General features: G+C 51.3%; 6 protein-coding genes and 1 non-coding gene across 7 annotated transcripts; 4 read left to right on the top strand and 3 right to left on the bottom strand.

Annotated features, from left to right (window-relative positions):
* The first annotated feature begins 283 nt into the window (after window positions 1-283).
* On the top strand, window positions 284-1,874 carry CC77DRAFT_1018803 (NAD(P)-binding protein). The gene is made up of 6 exons (XM_018524695.1): window positions 284-761; window positions 812-1,010; window positions 1,078-1,188; window positions 1,237-1,292; window positions 1,349-1,457; window positions 1,511-1,874. Exons 1-6 carry the CDS (start codon window positions 445-447, stop codon window positions 1,541-1,543), a joined length of 825 nt encoding a protein of 274 aa, XP_018388265.1. The 5' UTR covers window positions 284-444; the 3' UTR covers window positions 1,544-1,874.
* Window positions 1,875-2,951: 1,077 nt separating this feature from the next.
* On the top strand, window positions 2,952-5,743 carry CC77DRAFT_1048791 (hypothetical protein; the record flags this gene model as incomplete). Its single annotated transcript, XM_018527553.1, has 2 exons — window positions 2,952-3,094; window positions 3,144-5,743. The coding sequence occupies exons 1-2, from the start codon at window positions 3,013-3,015 to the stop codon at window positions 5,741-5,743; spliced, it is 2,682 nt and encodes an 893-aa protein (XP_018388264.1). The 5' UTR covers window positions 2,952-3,012.
* A 578-nt stretch (window positions 5,744-6,321) lies between these two features.
* CC77DRAFT_1087372 (hypothetical protein) lies at window positions 6,322-6,878 on the bottom strand (the record flags this gene model as incomplete). Its single annotated transcript, XM_018529453.1, has 1 exon — window positions 6,322-6,878. A coding segment is annotated over one exon (366 nt), but the record flags the coding sequence as incomplete, so codon positions are not given.
* Window positions 6,879-7,176: 298 nt separating this feature from the next.
* Window positions 7,177-7,264, bottom strand: CC77DRAFT_t25. The gene has a single exon. It is a non-coding gene; the product is annotated as a tRNA-Gly (tRNA).
* A 1,685-nt stretch (window positions 7,265-8,949) lies between these two features.
* Window positions 8,950-13,913, top strand: CC77DRAFT_748819 (ABC transporter). Its single transcript, XM_018533078.1, has 5 exons — window positions 8,950-10,732; window positions 10,787-11,091; window positions 11,147-12,321; window positions 12,369-13,374; window positions 13,432-13,913. Exons 1-5 carry the CDS (start codon window positions 9,302-9,304, stop codon window positions 13,802-13,804), a joined length of 4,290 nt encoding a protein of 1,429 aa, XP_018388262.1. The 5' UTR covers window positions 8,950-9,301; the 3' UTR covers window positions 13,805-13,913.
* Window positions 13,914-14,271: 358 nt separating this feature from the next.
* Window positions 14,272-16,103, top strand: CC77DRAFT_748783 (hypothetical protein). The gene has a single exon (XM_018533076.1). It carries the CDS (start codon window positions 14,500-14,502, stop codon window positions 15,832-15,834), a length of 1,335 nt encoding a protein of 444 aa, XP_018388261.1. The 5' UTR covers window positions 14,272-14,499; the 3' UTR covers window positions 15,835-16,103.
* Window positions 16,099-18,809, bottom strand: CC77DRAFT_748805 (hypothetical protein). The gene has a single exon (XM_018533077.1). The coding sequence runs from the start codon at window positions 18,492-18,494 to the stop codon at window positions 16,530-16,532; it is 1,965 nt and encodes a 654-aa protein (XP_018388260.1). The 5' UTR covers window positions 18,495-18,809; the 3' UTR covers window positions 16,099-16,529.
* Window positions 18,810-20,516: the final 1,707 nt, after the last annotated feature.

Here is a 20,516-nt window from a genome sequence, read left to right as displayed (position 1 = left end):
GGCTCTTCCATCAAAACAAGATCGTCAGCATCGACGCGATTCTCTATCTGCACCTCGTACAGATGTGCGTAGAAGTCGTGTGCGTAGCTCTGCAGAGAATCCGATCGCTCAATGTCAACCCCAATGAGAATGGAACGTGTTTCGGCGTTGCATCTTGGCCAAATCCTTCAGCGGCACCGCACCCTTGAACGCTCAAGGAACCATTTCGGTGAAATGGCGCCGCAGTGCTGGGTCAAAGTAATCGCGTGTGGCATGACGAGTATTTGCAAGGGTGTAATTGTAACGGCTGAGCGATGACGATGGAATGTCCACTGAACATCGCGAACGTCCGCTCGTTAGCTTGCCTCGCGGAACCGGGTATCAACGGCCATATCCCCGCTCCCGTTCTTACCACACATCTTACGACCCGAGCGCGCAAAGAGCTCTGTGAACTTGAACGGAAGCATGCGCTCACACAACTCGATTGCAAACAATCTTTCCGGTAAAACCGTGTTGATCACTGGGGCCTCTTCCGGAATCGGTCGCAGTACTGCACTCGAGTTCGCTCGTTCATCACCACAAGATCTGAAGCTTATTGTTACAGCGCGAAGGGTCGGCCGACTCCATGAGCTCGCCACAGAGATAAAGAATGAAACTGGCGATGGCGTGAAGGTTTTCGTGATGGAACTTGATGTCTCAAGACCGGAAGAGATCGAGGCGATGTTTGGAGAGCAAGGACTACCAGACGAGTTCCGCGACGTGGATGTGCTGGTCAATAATGCGTGTGTATTCCATTAGAAGGTTTACTTCATTCGTTGACAACTACGAAAAGAGGCTTCATGTCAGGCGTCGAACAAGCACCCGACATACCAACACACGTAATTCAGGATGTATGGGCAACGAATGTGCAAGGTGTAATCAACATGACGCAAGCAGTGATGAAGATATTCAAGAGGCGACCAGACGGCGGCAAGGGCGATGTTGTGATGTTAGGAAGTATTGCTGGGCGAGAGGCTTATGTTGGTGGATCGGTGCGTGGCCTTTCTGACAGATAATCTGTTTTGAACTCGTAATGGTTGTGAACTGAGAATCATGCAGATATACTGCGCTAGTAAAGCAGCGATTCGGGCCTTCACTGATGCTTTGAGGAAAGAGTCGATCAGCACACGTATCCGAATCATAACAGTAGATCCGGGGCAAGTCTTGACAGTAAGTATCGCGATTTTATGCCTACTCACGCTAACATGGTGCACACAGGAGTTCAACGACATCCGGCATCGCTTTGACAAAGAGAAAGCAGATAAGGTCTATGCGTACGATCTTTGCAACTTGCCTTAGGTTCCGGACAGGCTTGCTGACAGACATCTAGCGGTTGCGATCCACTCACTCCAGATGACGTTGCTGAACTCATAGTATTTGCATCCAGTAGACGGGAGAATGTCGTCGTTGCAGACATGCTCGTGTTCCCGAATCACCAGGTAATGGGCCTGGTCAGCTGAAAGGTTGCGCAGGAGAGCTAATCATGCCCTAGGCTTCGGCAATACACGTCCATAGAAGCCTATAAGAGTGGGGCTCAGCTCTTCAGCTCTTTCGACGTGAGTAAGGCCCACTGCGATGGATTCGAGGGCGACTATGACGAGCATTGTATGGAGGGCAACTGTTGTACTGAGTATGGCAGGATGTGAAGTCGTTACGGGCTGAAGAGCTTCGTTGGCTGCTTTTACTCCAACCTTGGAAGTAAAGACGACAAGAATTCGTGCCTACTGCACGTTTTCGCAAGAGTTCGGGTCTGGAAGAACTGGCTAGTCCAGCTTCACATGATCGCGGCGAAGCATAGGGCGAGAATAATTCTCATTTGCACAGCATCAGTGAAAGCTCAGCCCGGGCTGGACAGGACGCGCTACAGCCGATCCGGTCTAGCACGTCGCGTCTTGACGCGTTCTCAGTGATGTATATGATGACGTTTACACCGCAGCCCGTTTCATTTCACATATCCCATCAGCCATGACATGTAAAAGGACAAGAAGCGATTTGAGGAATCTTGGTGCTATCAAGCCTCATATCTAGGCGCGAACCGTTAGCTTTGAGGCGACGCGTGTTTCTAGCAAACGGACTGCCCACATGTCCAGCAGTCCTCCGTCAACGCGGGGGAGATCCAGAACTCGAGCTTACGAGTAGACGATATTTCGCATCAACCCTCCATCTCGACATCCTCGTCTACCACCGCCTTGCCGTTGCCCTTCGCTTCACTTACAGGCTGAGAGGGCGTCAGAGGTTTGATTTGAAGGAGCAAGCACTCTATACTTCAAGGGTGAAAATACGAAGTCAGCATATATTTTGCATGCATTTTACACAATCGCAACTTACCCTGCTTTCTGGCGGCACATTTCGCACTTTTCCCCGTACCACATGGGTTCTGGAAGCTCTTCGCCAGTTGAGATCATTCGGACGTAGCCTCTTTCACTTGCCAATGTCTCATTGACATATTTGCATCCGTCATCGGGACATCGCCATACGAAGAGCTTAATAAGTGGGTTGATACGAGGCTTAGCCTTAGTCGGTGTAGGAAAGTATCGAGACATGCTGGACGCGGCTGTACTTTTCTGTGGCGAGTAAGAGGTGGGTCCTCGTGCGACGGGTGGGCGGTAAGATATTGCTGTGTTCTTTGTGGTTGGGATTGTGTGGCTACAGTTGAGGGTGTATAGGGCGCAGTTGAACCTTGAGAAGAAAGGGGGTTCGACGATGCAGGTGAGAGTGAGCTGAAAGAGTAGGCACATATCGTCATTGTTCGTACCATGACAGCGTGGTGAATGAGGAACAATCGTCACTGTATTTCTGACTAACCAGGTGACACGTTCCAAAACTGGAAGATTCACGCATTTCCTAGGAACTGTATACACTAGCGTACACGTCGCGACCCGTACGTCTGTGCGGCAACCGAGAGCAAACGCATGTATAACCACAAGTTTAGTGTTTTCGAATGCGCAAAAGAACCGAGATCTTCACACACTCTCTCTCTGACAGCCACAAAGTATGTCGGACAACGACGCCAACGGAGAGATGGATGCTAGGGAACTGGGCAACAATCAGTTCAAGAAGCGACAGTTCACGAAAGGTAGATGGACCCCCTCAACCCTCCACGAATGACGCTAATGGTTCTTGAGCAATCGCATCTTACCAGAAAGCTGCTGCTCTATACCCGAATGATTATCGCCCCTTGCTGAACATCTCTGCCGTCCACTACGAGCTCGGCAACTACACCAAAGTGATCGAGGACGTACGCCAAGCACTCTCCCTGATACCAGTAGCCAACAATGGCGCAATGTCAAAGGCAATTCTGCGTGCATCCAAGGCGCATGTTCATCTCAAGCAGTACGACCAAGCGAACAAGCTCTTGGAGAGGTTGGGCGAGTCGACATCGAAGGCCGAGATAGAACGATGTGTTACGCTAGGTCAAGAGTCTGAGGCCGCAAAAACATTCGGATTAGGTGTCAGGAATCTACCACACTACAAGCCCGCTATCGCGATCGCCCCTGATTGCTTCAACGTGGGCAACGATGACGCTATGCCGCTATTTGATCATCTGCTCATATCGAATACGTCGGCTTCTGAGACCATCACTTACTTCTTTGGAGGCATTGGCGATGCTAGACATCTTTTTCAGACGATCCGGATGATCTGGGCTATCGAGAGCGAGAGCGTCAACAAAGGGCGGGTGCTGGACCAGCGGGCGGAGATGAAGAAGTGCAATTACCATTTCACTGTGAACGACATCAATGGCTGCGCATTAGCTCGTCATCTCCTTGTTCTACTTCTACTCGAAGAAATCGCAGATGCTGTTGGTAACACAGCGCCGGACCAAGTCAACAAGCCTCCTGTCGCCTTGGTTACACTATTCTTCCTGTATGCCGGCTACGTCATGCCCGCCCAGAACTACGAATGCCTACAACAGACCATCAGTCGCGCCCTTCAAGTTTTGGCTGGAGATGCAACATTGCCAGGCTTTCTGTTTGTGTACGAATACGGGCGCGAGTCCATTATTACTGCTCTTCAACAATGGCAGAAAGCAGCGGCGGATGCCTTTCCCGCCCACAACCTCGTCTCCCAAGCGAAGGCTACCATACAGCGTTGGTCAGAAACGGGTCAAAAGACCGACGTCGCGGGTATGGCTTCAGAAGGATGCCACGAAGAGCTTCAGTATTGGATCGTTTCCGGTTTGCTATTACCACCTGATGACGAGATACCGCGCGCCCTCAGAAAGCTTCTCAAGATGCTCATGCGTGGCCAGAGTGCGATGAACCTGAAGCACTACGTCGAACAGAACTGGAAGCCCAACGTAACGCTTGCAGATATGACCAACTTGAACGAGATAAAACAAGACGTCTTCGCAGTTCATAATCTGTTCCAGCTCGCTAGCATGCCATACGCATGCACAAGGATTGGTAAAGACCCAGAAAACCCTCAAAAGCTATACGACTACCTGGCACCGTTCTTTGTTCATACCGCGCAGGCAGTGCGCGGTCTAGCTGGTCGTCTACATGTCGAGATGATGACAGGTGACGTAACAGTGGCACTCGGAAGAATCACGAAGCAGGATGTCAAAGATCGACCCAGGCACTTTCCTCAGCGCTACGATCGTATACATCTTAGTAATATTCCAGACTATGTGGGTGGGTCACTGTTTACTTACATCCACGTCCTACCACTGTTGAAGGATAAGCCATCTTCTTTTGCTTTGGCCAACAATTGCCGTAACCACACTGCATTTCGTTCGGTAGAAGCGTTTAACAGCGAGTATACCACGGTTCACACGGATCGTGATCTTGCGAACTTCTTAGGTGCGAAGACTATCTCACTCAACAAGATTGACGATATCCTCCTTCGAACTGTTGAGGGAATCAAATACCCAATGATTCTCTATCACGCTTATCAGCGCACTCAGGGTGATCTCAGTTTACGTTCAGAAGTCGAGCATTGGCTGTACGCTATATTTCTCAAGCTTGTACTCCCTGCTTCTGTATCTGAGATGAGCAGCTACATCTACGCGCCACTCAATGTCACCATCTTCTTTCGTCTCATCGTCAGACTGCATGAGCTTGGGTATCCAGCACATTGGCTGTCCGAGGTCATTTCAGCTATCTTGAGCAACCAGGTACACACAGAAGCAAGATTTCCGTCCACTTCACCCTTAACAGTTGAGGAGAGTGGCAGAAAGCATTCCCGTATGCACATCGATATTGCGCCTTTCATTCCGGAGTTCAGCACTCTTACAGCGATGTGGATGTACGAGCTACCCTTTGGCATCGCTACACCACTCTCTATACCTAAGCTTTCAAGCATCAAGCGCTACACCATACGCTTCGCCGATTTCACACATCTGGAGAAGAACTATCAGCCAAGCATACCTGCTCTTACTATTCTCTTCACTCAATTTGATGCTCGATTAGCAGCAATGGATGTGGCCACACGTATGCCGGACTTCACGCTTCGAAAGGCTTTGATGGCGGGCGACCAAGGCTACCAAGACGACGTGTTTGTAAAATTACGTCAGAAGAGCGTAGTGATAACTACCTGGACGTGGGACAAAGAGAAGAAGACAGCTGGTTTCTGGTTTGATGCTGCGATGATGGATAGGATGTTGGCTGAGAGACCTGTATGGAGTGTCAACATTTTGCGAATGGATTACTGGACGGAGGCTGCGGTTATCGATGTCTTGAACTTAGTGGTAAGCACAGGAGAAAGTTGGGAGGTTGTTCAAGGCTAAAGGAATGTATCCGGATGACATGCCAAATCATTAGTGTTGGCCCAGTGGACAGATCCGTTTGGTATTGATGTTGAACATCAACACTTACGGAACAAGAAGATCAACGAGCCAGTAGAGGGCTGAGAAATTCAAAATCAAGAAAATCATGTTTGCATTCATTTACGCTTCAAACTCCATTCCTCGCTCACTCTATTGCAAGGGCGAGACGTTCCTCAAACAAGCAAGCGTCCGTGTTGTCATGGTGAGCGGACTTATCTTCACTGTTATCACTGGTCATCATCACTCGTAACCCTTCTGAGTCAACTATTCTTCTGAAGGGGGAAATTCCGAAGTTCTGCGCGTGTATAATGTTCTCACAGCTGCCCAGGTATATCCACTGGCACCCCAGGTGACCATTCTTTGTCGGGCACCAGAACCAGTGATATAGCTACAGGGTGGCCCGCTCTGTACTCAGCCGAGATTCTTTTATATGCCTCTCGAAGGTGATGGGTGGCTCGGGGCGGAGAACTCTGATTAGTAGAAGCACGCTTGCATGGAAATCGTGCACACCAGTTGTAAAATTGACGCGCGGCTGCTGACCAAGATCGACCTGCTATCGCACTGTCATACGAGGGTAGTCCTCACAGATGTGCGCGACGAGACATAGATCACTCAAGTAGCTTGGGTTGCCCGGACACCCTTTCGCCACACGGCTATCTCACGCCAACAAAGTGACGCATCGGAGTCGCTGTGTCCACGCCTCGCAGTACATATCCAAGAAGCCTATGAGCTATTCTGTTAATGATTTGTCGACAAATTGGCCGCACCGGTCTTCATGAGACAGGAAGGTGAAGCCGTTAAGCTGCCATTCCAGTCCGAGAGCCTCCGAGCGAAGCTGCCAACACATGTACTGGAGCTCAACGATTTCCTGCGGTTGACGCGAACTTGTACTGAAGTATGCTTTGTAGTCACCTTTGCGGTGGAAATAAAGACAGCCCCCCTGATGGAGCGCATAGGCGTAGATCTGGTCGCGCAGTTCCCGGGACAATCGGAGAAGATCGACGCTGCTGTGCGCCTTGACGATAGAATAAACCGAAAAGGCCGAAGGACGAAACGCGTACGAGGTATGAGTAAACAGTTCGTTACTCAACAATAGTGCGGTGCATGAGTCCCAGTATTAATCAGGCCATGGATTGCATGAGCCACACTAGTGAGCACTGACTGATGGCTTACGAGCGTAACTCGCCTGCAATATTCCGTCCTCTCGAGGGCGCAGCAAGGAGATCAGACATGTGGGACTGATCACTAGCAGCAAAAAAGAATGTCGGTGTTGCAACCGCCGGGAAGGTATCAGGCTGTCTGGCCCCTTTCCCCACAACCACGCCAGCTCACCACCACCACCACTACCACAACAGACCTCCAAAACGACAAAAAGAATAGCTACTGCTGCTCGTTGCATCGGCCGGGAATCGAACCCGGGGCTAGCCGAAACTGTCCTGTGAAGGATGGCAACGGCTAATTTTACCACTAAACCACCGATGCTGAAGAGTCGAGGTGAGATGTTGATTCACGTGATTCGATGAAAGGAGCAAGAATTGATATGTATATGTCTTTAATGTCAGGTTGTAAATTCGTTGAGCTGGGCGTAGAATGTTTTGCCAGGGGTGTGTTCATAGGGGAAGTCGATCAAATTTGCTCGCTTAGAAGCATGTCGGATCCGACTTTACCATGAAAAGGTTAGTGGCATCTTGACCACTTCCACTGTAGTAGGGCGAACTGCTCACTCACGTACTGCATCACGACCTGCTTGAAGCTGTGACTGAACAATAGTAGGCTGAACGGAGAAGGCGGATGAATTGACAATGCCCCAGTTGCGAGTGCGTATTGAGGACATCGCCATTCTATTACAGGTAGAAGCCCTACCACCCTTTGAGTGTTCTGCATATGGAGCAATGCACAGGCTGCTTATAATGCAAGAGATTGAGCTAGAAATCCGATTTTGCTCCTGATAATCCCAGTGCCATGGTAAGCATGCTCTACATTGCATGAAGGTCCTGTCATGATCAAATAAGATTGAGGACGTAGGGCAGTTACCCTGGACATCACCCTGAAGCGTTCAGTAAGCTCGTCACGTGCGGTGGGATTATCGCCGTTGAAGAGTAATCGAAATTCCCGAACGCGCTCCAGCGATGGAGTGCAAGGCGGGACGGGACGGGGCATTCATTGGCATCCGGCATCCGATCCGCTAGTCGAGTGATGACGTCCTCACGCACATTCGAAAGACATGCAGTTGCTGACCGGTCTATAGGACTTCTGCTGTGCATGTACTGAACCTTGCAGCAATGCTTTGTGAGTCACAACAGTTATGGCTGCGAATCTAGAGCGCATGAATTGAAACGTGCACTCCCAAATTTGGTGCATCTAATTCGGCGCTAGGGAACCTTGGCGTACCACTGCTCAGATTCACGGAGGCCGCGGGTCCCATTTGTACGATCTGCGCGACCTTTCCGCAGCGTTATCCATCAACACCAGAATACCTCTACACGTAAGCTTTGGCTGACTGTCGTCATCGGCGTTCGGTCTTTGTTGCGCGAACGTGCGAATTATTTCGTGCTTCGACCTCTTATGACGCTTCATTCGGTACTTGGTCGTACACTGTAATCGGGCCTTGCCAATCGGTACAACCTTTCGTCCGCGTGGTTGTACAAACAAGGTACAGTAGGATGTACGAAAGTAAACATGTCGCGCTGAAACGGTTCGTATCTGTAACGAGGCAGAGGGGCAATCTATAGGGTGTGGGTACGGGGTTCGCACAACAAGTCGGCGTCTGAAAGTGCGAACAGCGAGCGTTAAAGAATGTGCCTACAACTGGCATAGAACCTCCACATTCCGATGGTTACAAGGCTATCTTTACGACTAGATGAAACCACGTGGAGAGCCTCTCCGACACGCTGGGATCTGGTTTTGATCGTTTTCAAAGTCTTGGGTCGCTGTTCGGTGCTTCGCGCGCTCGGCCGAGCCCGAGTTGACCCTCAAGCTCTCTGCTAAGAAACGCTATCAGCAGCAATTTCAATTCCGCCCCGCTGTAACCTGCGCCCAGTAACGGGAGACAAGGACGCTATCTGTGGCTGACCCTGGATCTAGCATCAGAGCAGTCTAGACAAATCCGAATTTGCTCTTGCTGCTGGGGTGAATACATGGGCCAATCATACCAGCCAAAGTTTGGCCGTATGCAGGTGTACCGCTATGGTCGGTCCCCGTGGCTTCCTTGTCTGGAGTAAGTCCCTGCTTCGTCCGGTATCAACGGTTGAAGCAGTGACTACACACAATTCCGCCTGGCGACGTCAGCAAAGTCGGAGCCGCTGATGTGAACGCCCGAGTCCCCCTAGACTCTTCTGGACGATCGGTATCCACAACAGTTTCCCATGGGCTCCTTTATATGAAAACGACCCCGATATTGATTCCAGTAGTGTTTGTCCAGACCAGTCACCTCCAAACTCCAAAATAAATTCTTTAATACCTAATTGCCGATTCACATACGGAGTATAGTTCTGGCCCAACCGTGGAATAAACATCAAGATGGAGCGAAGGAGGAGCAGTGCTTATAACATACCCGCCGGCGCTGGCGAGGAGATCATGCGAACAATATCCCGTACATTCTCCGGCAAATCACGACACGACGATGATATCGAGCGAGAGCGGGAAGAAGACATCACAGACAGCGATTCCGCCAAGACGAAGGTGGAAGAGTGGAGGCTTGCAAACGATGTAAAGAATATTCAACAAAACGACCCTACTGAGGGCCGGAGACTGGGAGTTACATGGAGTGGACTATCCGTAAAGGTGGTTCCTTCAGATGCACGTTTGCAAGAGAACGTGCTCAGTCAGTTCAACATCCCGCAACAGATCAGGGAGTCACGACAGAAGCCCGAATTGAAGACAATCCTCGATAACAGCTTTGGTAGCGTGCAGCCTGGCGAGATGCTGCTGGTCCTAGGAAGGCCTGGTTCTGGATGTACCACTCTACTGAAGATGCTTGCCAACAAGCGAAAGGGCTACGCACAAATCGATGGCGATGTACACTTCGGTTCCATGGACGCCAAAGAAGCTCTGAAATACCGTGGCAACATTGTTATCAACACAGAGGAGGAGCTCTTCTTCCCTACCCTCACAGTAGGCAAGACTATGGATTTTGCTACAAAACTCAACATCCCACGTACTTTACCGAAGGATTCTGCGAACCCCGAGGAGTATCGCCAGAAGTTCAAGTCATTCTTGATGGACTCCATGGGCATCTCTCACACCGAAGATACCAAGGTTGGTGATGCCTTCGTTCGCGGTGTCTCCGGTGGAGAGCGCAAACGAGTCTCTATCATCGAGACTCTGGCCAACCGCGCTAGCGTAGCCTGCTGGGACAACTCCACACGTGGTCTAGATGCCAGCACAGCTCTGGAGTACACTCGTGCTCTCAGGTGTCTAACAGATGCGATGGGCATCGCTACGATTGTTACGTTGTACCAGGCAGGTAACGGCATCTACGACCTTTTCGACAAAGTCCTTGTGCTGGACGAAGGCAAGCAAGTTTTCTACGGCACTCGCGAACAAGCCCGCCCTTTCATGGAGGAGCAAGGCTTTGTATGCAGTGAGGGTGCCAACGTGGCCGACTTCTTGACCGGTGTCACGGTGCCTTCTGAGCGACAGATCCGTCCCGGATTCGAAGGCTTCCCACGCAACAACATTGAGCTGGAGCAAGCTTATCAACGGTCTTCCATCAAGGCTGCCATGGAGCAGGAACTGTCATATCCCACGAGTGAAGCGGCAAAGACCAATACCAAGCTGTTTGTCGAAGCCATGGCGATAGACAAGTCCAAGCACCTCCCAGCATCATCACCTATGACTGTGTCATTCTACGACCAGGTGAAGGCTTGCGTGGCTCGACAGTATCAAATCCTCTGGGGTGACAAAGCGACGTTCATCATCAAGCAAGGTTCAACGCTCTTCCAAGCACTTGTAAGTTTCTGCCTATGTCTCCGTACTCGACTCTTATTGACTTTCACCTTGTAGATTGCCGGTTCCCTCTTTTACAACGCTCCCGCAAACTCGTCCGGACTGTTCGTCAAGGGAGGAGCTCTCTTCTTGGCTCTGCTGTTCAACGCGCTGTTGGCCATGTCGGAAGTTACGGACTCCTTCTTCGGCCGCCCCATCCTCGCAAAACACAAGAACTTTGCCTTCTACAACCCCGCAGCTTTCTGTATCGCGCAGATCGCAGCTGATGTGCCGATTCTACTCTTCCAGGTATCCATGTTCATGATTGTACTGTACTGGATGGTGGCTCTGAAGGCTACAGCTGCTGCTTTCTTCACTGCTTGGTAAGTAATGAGTGATTTTGCTGCATCGATGCTATGTACTAACATAATTTCACAGGTTCGTCGTATATGTTGTCACCTTTGTCATGACTGCGTTCTTCCGCATGGTTGGCGCCGCCTTCCCCAACTTCGACGCTGCCTCCAAGGTCTCTGGTTTCTCGATAACAGCTCTCATTCTATACATCGGCTACCAGATTCCGAAACCCAACATGCACCCATGGTTCGTCTGGATTTACTGGATTGACCCGCTCTCTTATGGATTCGAGTCTCTAATGGCGAACGAATTCTCAGGACAAGACATTCCCTGCGTCAATGCCAACCTGATTCCGAACTTCCTCCCTCAGTACCAGAACGGTGTCAACCAAGCCTGCGCAGGTGTCGCTGGCGCTAGGCCTGGTGCTACTTCGGTTAGTGGTGATGATTACCTCAGAAGCCTCTCCTACTCGAAGGGACACATCTGGCGAAATGTTGGAATCTTGTTTGCCTGGTGGTTCCTCTTCGTTGGTCTCACAATTTTCTTTACACTTCGATGGGACGACGCAGCTGGCTCTGGAGGATCTCTCCTGATCCCTCGTGAGAACAAGAAGAAGGTCCCCCGCTCTATCACACCCGGTGATGTAGAAGCTCAAGGAAACGAGAAAGCGCCCAGGACAGACGGCAGCAACGAGAAAGCCACTGAAACCCAAGACTTGAGTGCCAACCTTATGCGCAACACTTCCGTCTTCACCTGGCGCAACCTTTCGTATGTTGTCAAGACCCCATCTGGCGACCGCACACTCTTGGACAATGTTCATGGTTACGTCAAGCCTGGTATGTTGGGAGCTTTGATGGGCTCATCTGGTGCTGGAAAGACCACTCTTCTTGATGTTCTTGCCCAACGCAAGACTGACGGTACCATTCATGGAGAGATCTTGGTAGATGGCCGACCACTCCCTGTTTCATTCCAACGTTCCGCTGGTTACTGCGAGCAACTCGATGTTCACGAGCCTTTTGCGACTGTCCGAGAAGCGCTTGAGTTTTCTGCCCTACTTCGTCAAAGCCGTGACACTCCCCGCGAGGAGAAACTTGCCTATGTCGACACTATCATCGATCTGCTTGAACTACACGACTTGGAACATACTTTGATTGGTCGTATTGGAGCAGGTTTGTCAGTCGAGCAGCGCAAGCGCGTCACTATTGGTGTTGAACTTGTCTCGAAGCCTTCCATCTTGATCTTCCTCGATGAGCCTACTTGTAAGTCCACGTAATCACCCTCTCAGTACACCACTAACTTTTGCTAGCTGGATTGGACGGTCAAGCCGCTTTCAACACTGTTCGTTTCCTTCGCAAGCTCGCCGACGTTGGTCAAGCCGTCTTGGTCACCATTCATCAACCTTCCGCCCTTCTGTTCGCTCAGTTCGATACTCTTCTGCTTCTCGCAAAGGGTGGCAAGACTGTCTACTTCGGTGACATCGGTGACAACGCAGCGACTATCAAGGAGTACTTCGGTCGATACGACGCTCCCTGCCCTCCCAACGCCAACCCTGCAGAACACATGATCGACGTGGTAACTGGCACGCACGGAAAAGACTGGCATCAAGTCTGGCTTGACTCACCTGAAGCGGCTCGCATGCATCAGGACCTCGACCACATCATCACTGACGCTGCTGGCAAAGAGCCCGGAACCACGGATGACGGCCATGAGTTCGCCATGGATCTCTGGACTCAGACCAAGATTGTTACACACAGGGCGAACGTCAGCATGTACCGCAACATCGACTACGTTAACAACAAGTTTGCTCTCCACATTGGTACCGCGCTGTTCATCGGTTTCAGTTTCTGGAAGATTGGCGACACTGTAGCTGACCAGCAGCTCGTCCTCTTTGCTCTTTTCAACTACATCTTCGTCGCACCAGGTGTTATTGCTCAACTACAACCTCTCTTCATCGACCGTCGCGACATCTACGAAACACGTGAGAAGAAGTCGAAGATGTACTCCTGGATCGCTTTCGTCACCGGTCTTGTCGTCTCTGAGATCCCGTACCTCATCATCTGCGCTATCCTCTACTACCTCTGCTTCTACTACACTGCCGGTCTTCCCACCGATTCCAACAAGGCAGGTGCGGTGTTCTTCGTCATGCTGGTCTACCAGTTCATCTACACCGGTATTGGTCAGTTCGTTGCAGCCTACGCACCCAACGCTGTCTTTGCCTCGCTCGTCAACCCGCTCATCATCGGAGTGCTCGTCTCATTCTGTGGTGTCCTTGTGCCATATGCGCAAATCCAAGAATTCTGGCGCTACTGGATGTAAGTACCCCAAAACTACCATGAACCTAGAGAGCAACCCTACTAACACTGTTCCAGCTATTACCTCAACCCGTTCAACTACCTGATGGGCGCGCTGCTCGTCTTCGCCGATTGGGAATGGGATGTCAATTGCTCCGAGTCAGAGTTCGCCATGTTCGATCCCCCATCTGGTCAAACATGCAGTGACTACCTGCAAGCGTGGATGGCAGGCCCGGGAAGCCGCACAAACCTAGTCAACCCTGATGCTACCTCAGACTGTAGGGTCTGCCAATACACCAAGGGAAGCGACTACCTGTACACGGTAAACCTCAACGACTACTACTACGGATGGAGGAATGCGGCCATCTGTGTCATCTTCGCTCTCTCTAGTTACGCGCTGGTGTACGGTCTCATGAAGTTGAGGACCAAGGCTAGCAAGAAGGCCGAGTAGATTGCGCGGTAGAGTGGCATCGTTGGTAGTATCGTCATCTTATTTCATTCTTCAAATGTTGTCTTTTTCCCGTCTTGGTTGCATCTTGAATATTTTGGTCATCTGTAAATATGTCGACCATTTGTCTTTGTACTGTCTGCATCTAGAAAGTTCTCTTCTCCGACCACTATAGACCTTCTCTGGGCTCAGCGCGTAGTCTTGGAGTTGGGGGTCAAATTTAGCCTGTAAATATATTGTAATACTTGCAAACACGTTTGCTGAGCCCAATTGTGATTCTGACATGACGACTGAGATGATGACACAAGTCTAGTGTCTTCGCAGTGTATTTATGCCTCCCGTGTCGACTTTTGTGGCGGGACAAGGCCGTAGCAGCAAGCAGCAAGCACAAGTAGGTACCAAAAAAGGGTGCCTGGCGCGATTGGATAGCCACAAACAAACGACGTGCAGGCAAGTTTAAAGACCTAATACTTTAGTTGGAGAAGATTTGACATGAATGGCAATTCTCAGACCCTATTACCGAGCACACCCAACCACGTGCACCGCGACTGCGCTAGTGAGTGAGACTCCACCACACGCGTCCCACCAACAGCCGACAAGTCGCGTTTTTCGGCAACCTCACTTACCGCGCTTGGATTGCACGCCACAATACTCAATTGCTCATCGTGAGGTGTGCGAACCACGAGCGCAAGTACACAATGCCCCCAAAGGCACGTATAGCGCCCGGTCGCAAGGCAGCGGCAGCTGAGGAAGCGTCTGTTGCATCACCTCTCAAGCGGAATCGCGCGTCCAAAGCCGATGCAGTCGAAGCCGCTGTTGAGCCACCAAAGAAGCGCGGGCGTCCCGCCAAAGCGAAGGCCGAAGAGCCCGTTGTCGAAGACGCGCCGAAGCCCAAGAAACGCGGTCGCCAGCCTAACATTGCACCTGCGTCTGCGCCTGAGCCTGAGCCTGAGCCTCTTACCGAAGCCCCTGTAGTCAAAAAGGGCAGAGGAAGGCCCAAGAAAGAGGCTGTACCTGCACAAGAAGAGGCACCTGTCAAGAATCGTGAAGGCCGTCCTCGCAAAGCAGATGTGACCGCAAACGCGCCGCCGGCTACACCCAAGCGTGGTCGACCAGCGCGCACTGCAGCCCTCGATCTCGACCGGGTCGCTGGTCCCTCTCGAATCGGCAAGCGGTCGTCTCCTCGCACAAAGGCCAAGGCTGAGCCTAATGTTGCCCGCCGTCTTGATCCACGCATGCGCTCCAAGCTGCGCACCCGCCTACCTCCAGCCAACATTGCCAAATCAGAGCCCGTCACAAAGCCAGCCCCGAAGCCAACCGCCCGAAGAGGACGACCGCCCAAGGATGTCGCCCCTGTTCCAAAGCCAGCTGCAGTCGCGAAACCTACAAAGCCCGTTAAGTCTCTTGCTCCTCGCAAGATGCGCGGCCACACTTTGCGCCAGATCCCAGATCGATACGTGGCGCAGGTAGATCAATATCTCCAGGACCTGATCGAAGCCGACGAGTCGTCTGTCGAAGAAGAGCAGCTAGAAGAGATAGAGGAGGAACAAGAAGAAGATGACTTAGTCGTGGAGGATGGCCAGGACGTCTTGGTTTCTTCAGAACAAGACCGGGAGCAGTATCAAGACTACAGTGATGATGGTGGTGCCGGCATGGATGGCCAACAAGACGGTGTTCAAGACGACGAGGACAACCAAGCTGTTGTCGCACAGCAGGACGAAGAGGGCGCCGAGGAACTGCCAGAGGGCGTGGACAATGACGAGTTACCCGAACATACCAACGGAATCCACGTCGTTCCCGAAGACGGTGACCAGATCGAGAACGCCGAGACGATGCCCCAGGTCGAGATGAGCGTACAAGAGGTTGTCGAGATGGAGCAGGATGGGGCTGTCAACGTACATGCTGAAGTGGATATAGAAATGGTGGCTCATGAGAATATTTCTGAGGACGGTACGGATTTCTTCCATGGCGCCGAGGAGGACGGCCTTATCAGTGGTACTCCTGCGCCTCCTGCCGCTGTTATTTTCAGCTAAGCAGCCTACTTCCGGTTCGGTCTGGAAGTACACATCTGCGTCCCTTGATGTTTCGCATACAGAAGCGGCATCGTCATCGCAGTAGCAGGTAGCTTTCACATAACGGCCATCCTTCTAGTGCTATGATATCCGGTCGGCGGGAAGCAATTAGCTCAGTAACAGACTGCGGGTCCTATACATGGGGTTAACGTCCAAAATGGGGATGTCACCTGAGCGCGTTCATCCTATATACGAATACCTGAATTACGAAAAGGAAGTCACGTCTGTTTCCAGTCGTTTGAGTGGTTACTAATAGGCTGAACAGGCCACATATTACCTAATGAGTGATATTTCCGGTCTGGTTTCCTACTATCACTAGTCAAGTCTCTACTACGAAGTTGACGGTTGTTATGTGCTCTAGAAGAGACATCAATACACGCTGTATCAGACCATCAATGTAAAATCATGTGCCTACCTCCAAGGCAGATTTTGCATGCAACTCAAAAGGTAATAGTCATATGTAAACATCATTACTACCGTGTTCCCAGCACGAACTTTTTTAGCCACCGCTAACGATCAACAGTCATCCGTTTTTCACTGTCTCCGCCGTACCCGGCCTGCTCGTCTCAAAAATGCTCTTCCGTTTCCTAATCTCTTCGCTCCTCATGCGCCAGCCCGTCCAGCAACAGAACCCCAGTCGCTCAACTTCACAGCAGCTAATGGGAGAAGATAGAATTCCCCTCAGTATGCTCATGACCATGACCATGGCTGTGTCCACCTGATGCACCATGGTTGTGGATCGTAGTTCCACTCGACACTACCCTGGAGGTCATCGACTTTGCGCCGCCACGAGCTCCACCGCTGCTCGCATGGTACACGCTGCTGGCAGACTCTTCGAAGCGTTCCATTTCGCGGCACTTCTCTTCGTACTTGGCCATGTACTCGTCGCGCTCACGGTCGGCAGCGTGACGAGCCGAGATGGCACGTTCCTTTTGTTCGCGAGCTTCATTGAGCAGAGTGCGAAGAGAAGTGATCTCAAACTCGAATTCGGCGGAAGAGTCGTCGTATGTGGAGATAGTCTCGGTAATCTCCTCGTACTTGTGTTTCCACGCGTTGAGGTCAGAGTGAGCGCGGTCGCGAGCGTACTTGAGGTTGGTGATCTCAGTTTGGAAGATGACTAGCTTTTCCTGGAGACTGTTGATCTCGCCGGTGAGGTGGCCGTGTTTGCCACGTGAGTCCTCGCCCTCACGGTAAAGGACCTTGTTACGCTCGGTAAGAGTGTGAATCTCGGATCTGATCTCAGTGATAGTCAACTCGGCGCGACGGAGGGATTCCTCCAAGGTGTTGATACGGCGGTGACCGTCCTCGACCTTGCGGTGCTGGTCGTGAAGGTCTTCCTTCAGCTGGTCCCGCTCGATAACAACAAGGCGATGGTCCTCACGGGAGCGGTCGATGGCATCCCGAAGCTCAGTGCGTTCGAGCTCAAGGTCTCTCAACTTCTCCTTGACTGAAACTACTTCACGCTTGATGTGTTCATACTTGAGTGAAAACTCGTTGGCACGGGCATCGGACTCTTCCCAGCCAAGGATTTTGGCCTTGACCTCACGGCGGAGGCCGTCAATGGTAAGGGCATGATCATCTCGCTCCGTTTCGATAACCCGGACGACCTCCTTAAGCTTGTGGAGCTCGCGTTGTACACGATCGTGTCGCTCCGTCAGTTCAGTGTACTCGCGAGTAGTCTCGTCAACTCTGAACTTCGCACGCTTCAGCTCCTCGTGAAGACGATCCTTCTCATGGAGATGCTCGTCCCTCTCAAGCTCGAACATCTTGATGCGATCGGTAAGGGTGAGCACCTCCTTGCGAGTAGATTCGAACTTGGAGGTAGTCTCGCTGTACTTGCTCTTGAGCTCAGTGTGCTCACGGAGGAGCGTCCTAAGCTCGCTGTGATGCTTTTCGGAGTCGAATCGAGCGGAGTCACGCTCGCCTTCACAGATCTTCAACCTGGAGTAGGCAGCTTCTAGCTCAGACCTGGTCCTTTCGTGTTCACCATGGGTGAGAGTAACAGAGCTTTGAAGCTCATGTAGCTCATGACGGGTGCTCTCAAGGTCACGGTCCCGATCAGCGAGCTTCTTCTTGTGGTCGGTCACTTGAGTAAGTGCAGCAGTGAGCTCAAGTATGAGCTTCTCCACCTGTCTCTTCCTCTCGCCGTGCTCGTGGCCGTGGTGCGAGTGCTCAGCTTCCTTGCGCTGAATCTCTTCAGTCACTTCCTCAACCGTGATGAGAAGCTCATCCCTCTCCCGAACGAGACTGTCCCGCTCAGCCATGATACGAGACCATGACTCCTTTAGCGAAGAAGCCTCTCGGGATGCAGTAGACATGAGATCCATCAAAGCGAAGAACTTGCCCTCGGCTTGCGATGTGAGCTCTGTAGACATCTTGCTCCGATGTGACTGGAGGAAGCTGCTTGCTCGGCGTGAAGATGAGCTTGTCTGCCGAGTGGAACGGCGTGTCAAGGATGAGCTGTGACTTGCACCATTGGCATGGTTTCCGAATGAGAAGGATCGGTTGCCTGTAGGTGAGGAAGGCTCAGAGAAGACATCTCGGATTCCACTAGCCTTGAGCTTCATGATAGTAAGCTTTTCTGGGGTGATGTCGGAATTGGCTGCAAATGTGTCGGCCATTTTTTGATTATGAAAAGTATTGTTGTAACGAAAAGAGTACTGAGATGCAAATTTCTAAAGGATGGGCATGAGTGGAAAGTGGTACTTATGCTGTCAATGCCGTCAATCAGTACCCCGCCCACATACTAAGATAGTGCATCCAAGCAGCATATCTACGCGTCCATTGGCATCGTCTGTTGCGCGATTAGACGAAGTGCTTGTGGCTTGATGCTTGAAGACAGATTGGTGGATATGACGCAGTATTCTTAGACCGTCTGGCGAATTGGGGAAGTCATCCCAGCTGCCGCTCGCTGCGCTTCACTGTTACCGGAAAGGCACATACAGCAGCTTGAAGCCATGCATGGGATAAGTGGGACCGGTCCTGTAGGGTGTCGGCGACTTGGGAGGTGGAGTTAACCATGATGGTTGGAGGAGTTCAGCTTGATCAAACACCGTCTAAGACAAATCAGACCGGGCGTCGCCATACCTATGCAATGGCGATCCTCGGTAGTGCAAGGTCAGCGACCGTCGCCTAGCACTCCTCGCTTGGTGGGTCATTCTCGACTGGATAGTACCAGGTGCGGGTAGATCACAAGGGCTGAGTATCTCGATGCTGCAGATTGCAGATCAAATGTGGGGGACGGGCCGCGCTATAGCACCCTCGCTCCATCGCTAGACGTCGCTTGCTTCTTTCGGCCGCTACATGACGCCTGAGCTTTCGATAGTCCTAATCGAGCGTTTGTCCTTCCACGCAGTGGAGAAGCTGTAAGCCAATCATGCTTCTTGGAGCGCTGGATCGGACCGTGATAATGCAATCGATCACGTCGGGGACGGCCGGTCGATGAGATGACGACTGCCATTGGAGAATGACCCACATCCGAAAGATATCTGTAGCATGATATTCACAATAAGCGAAGATGGAAGAGCCGGCGGTTGGGAAACGTCGCGTCGAGTTTCTGCGGCGATCATCTAGGTAGGGTTACCAGTACAGGTGGTTGACGCTACCTATGTAGTCATGACCCCCACTATTGGCGGCGAATAAGCAATGAAGTACAGGAGTTCGCATTGCTAACCTTCAGTCGTTCTTTGGGGAGAGAAAGCAACAAATTTCCAGGGTCAATTTCGTTTGGCTTTGCTGTGCGCATGGCTGTTTGTGATGCACGCTCGCGGAATTTCATCGTTCCTCCAACTGCACATACGCTATCCGAGTATCCGGATTGGGCAATGAACGTGGGTACAAGGTACGTGGGTCCATAAGTTTCGCTACTCAACCATTCTACTAACGGACGTAGAAGTCAACATGTAGCCTTTTGGATGTTGCTTCCTACCGCCAGACTAACCTACCGAGTCACATTTTGCCCGGAGTGACGCGGCTACCCGATTCCGCATATCGCACGGCAACTACTACACATACTCTGTCCTTATCCGCTCATGGATGTTTTCGCCCGCATCAGACCCGATATGTTTCAATCACATTGTGTCTGCTCCTAGTAGGCCGTACCTAACGTGACTGGTTGAACATTCTTGATATAGTGTTCTCCACGGGATCTTCTGATAGGCTTCAAACCTATCTTGTGCTACTGATTGGTTCCTGCGAGACCATATCCAGGATCATCTGAAGTTACAAAAAGGCTTATTGCCCAATAATCACAGAGAGTACAGGGGATGTCACGTTGCGGTGAGAGGTTTTACCCGCACAAAGGCAAACGAGTGGCCAGATTGCACGACGACTGGAGATAACAGTTACACATACGCAGTGAGGCAGTTTACTCATTATATCTATGAGCCAAGTTTGCCCATCCTAAAGTCTTGAACAAAGCCATGAAGTCGTTACTCACATGCCTAGCCTTTCTAGCACGAACAATCATTTTGTCGATTCAGTTCACATCCGTATCAGCATGTGCGCGCCCTGGAGACCGCTGCAAAGCGAACGATTGGTATATATGTGAATGCAATTCAGGCTGGCTGGTATGTTGTCGTGTTTTGTAGTAATAAGCCTGCTAAGCAATACCCCTGTAGCTGGCGTGCAAACACAGGGGTGGC

Source organism: Alternaria alternata (genome assembly GCF_001642055.1).
Source record: "Alternaria alternata strain SRC1lrK2f unplaced genomic scaffold CC77scaffold_6, whole genome shotgun sequence".
Taxonomy (NCBI): Eukaryota; Fungi; Ascomycota; class Dothideomycetes; order Pleosporales; family Pleosporaceae; genus Alternaria; species Alternaria alternata.
Note: the sequence above shows the minus strand (reverse complement) of the source record. Positions and strands in the feature narration are given on the sequence as shown.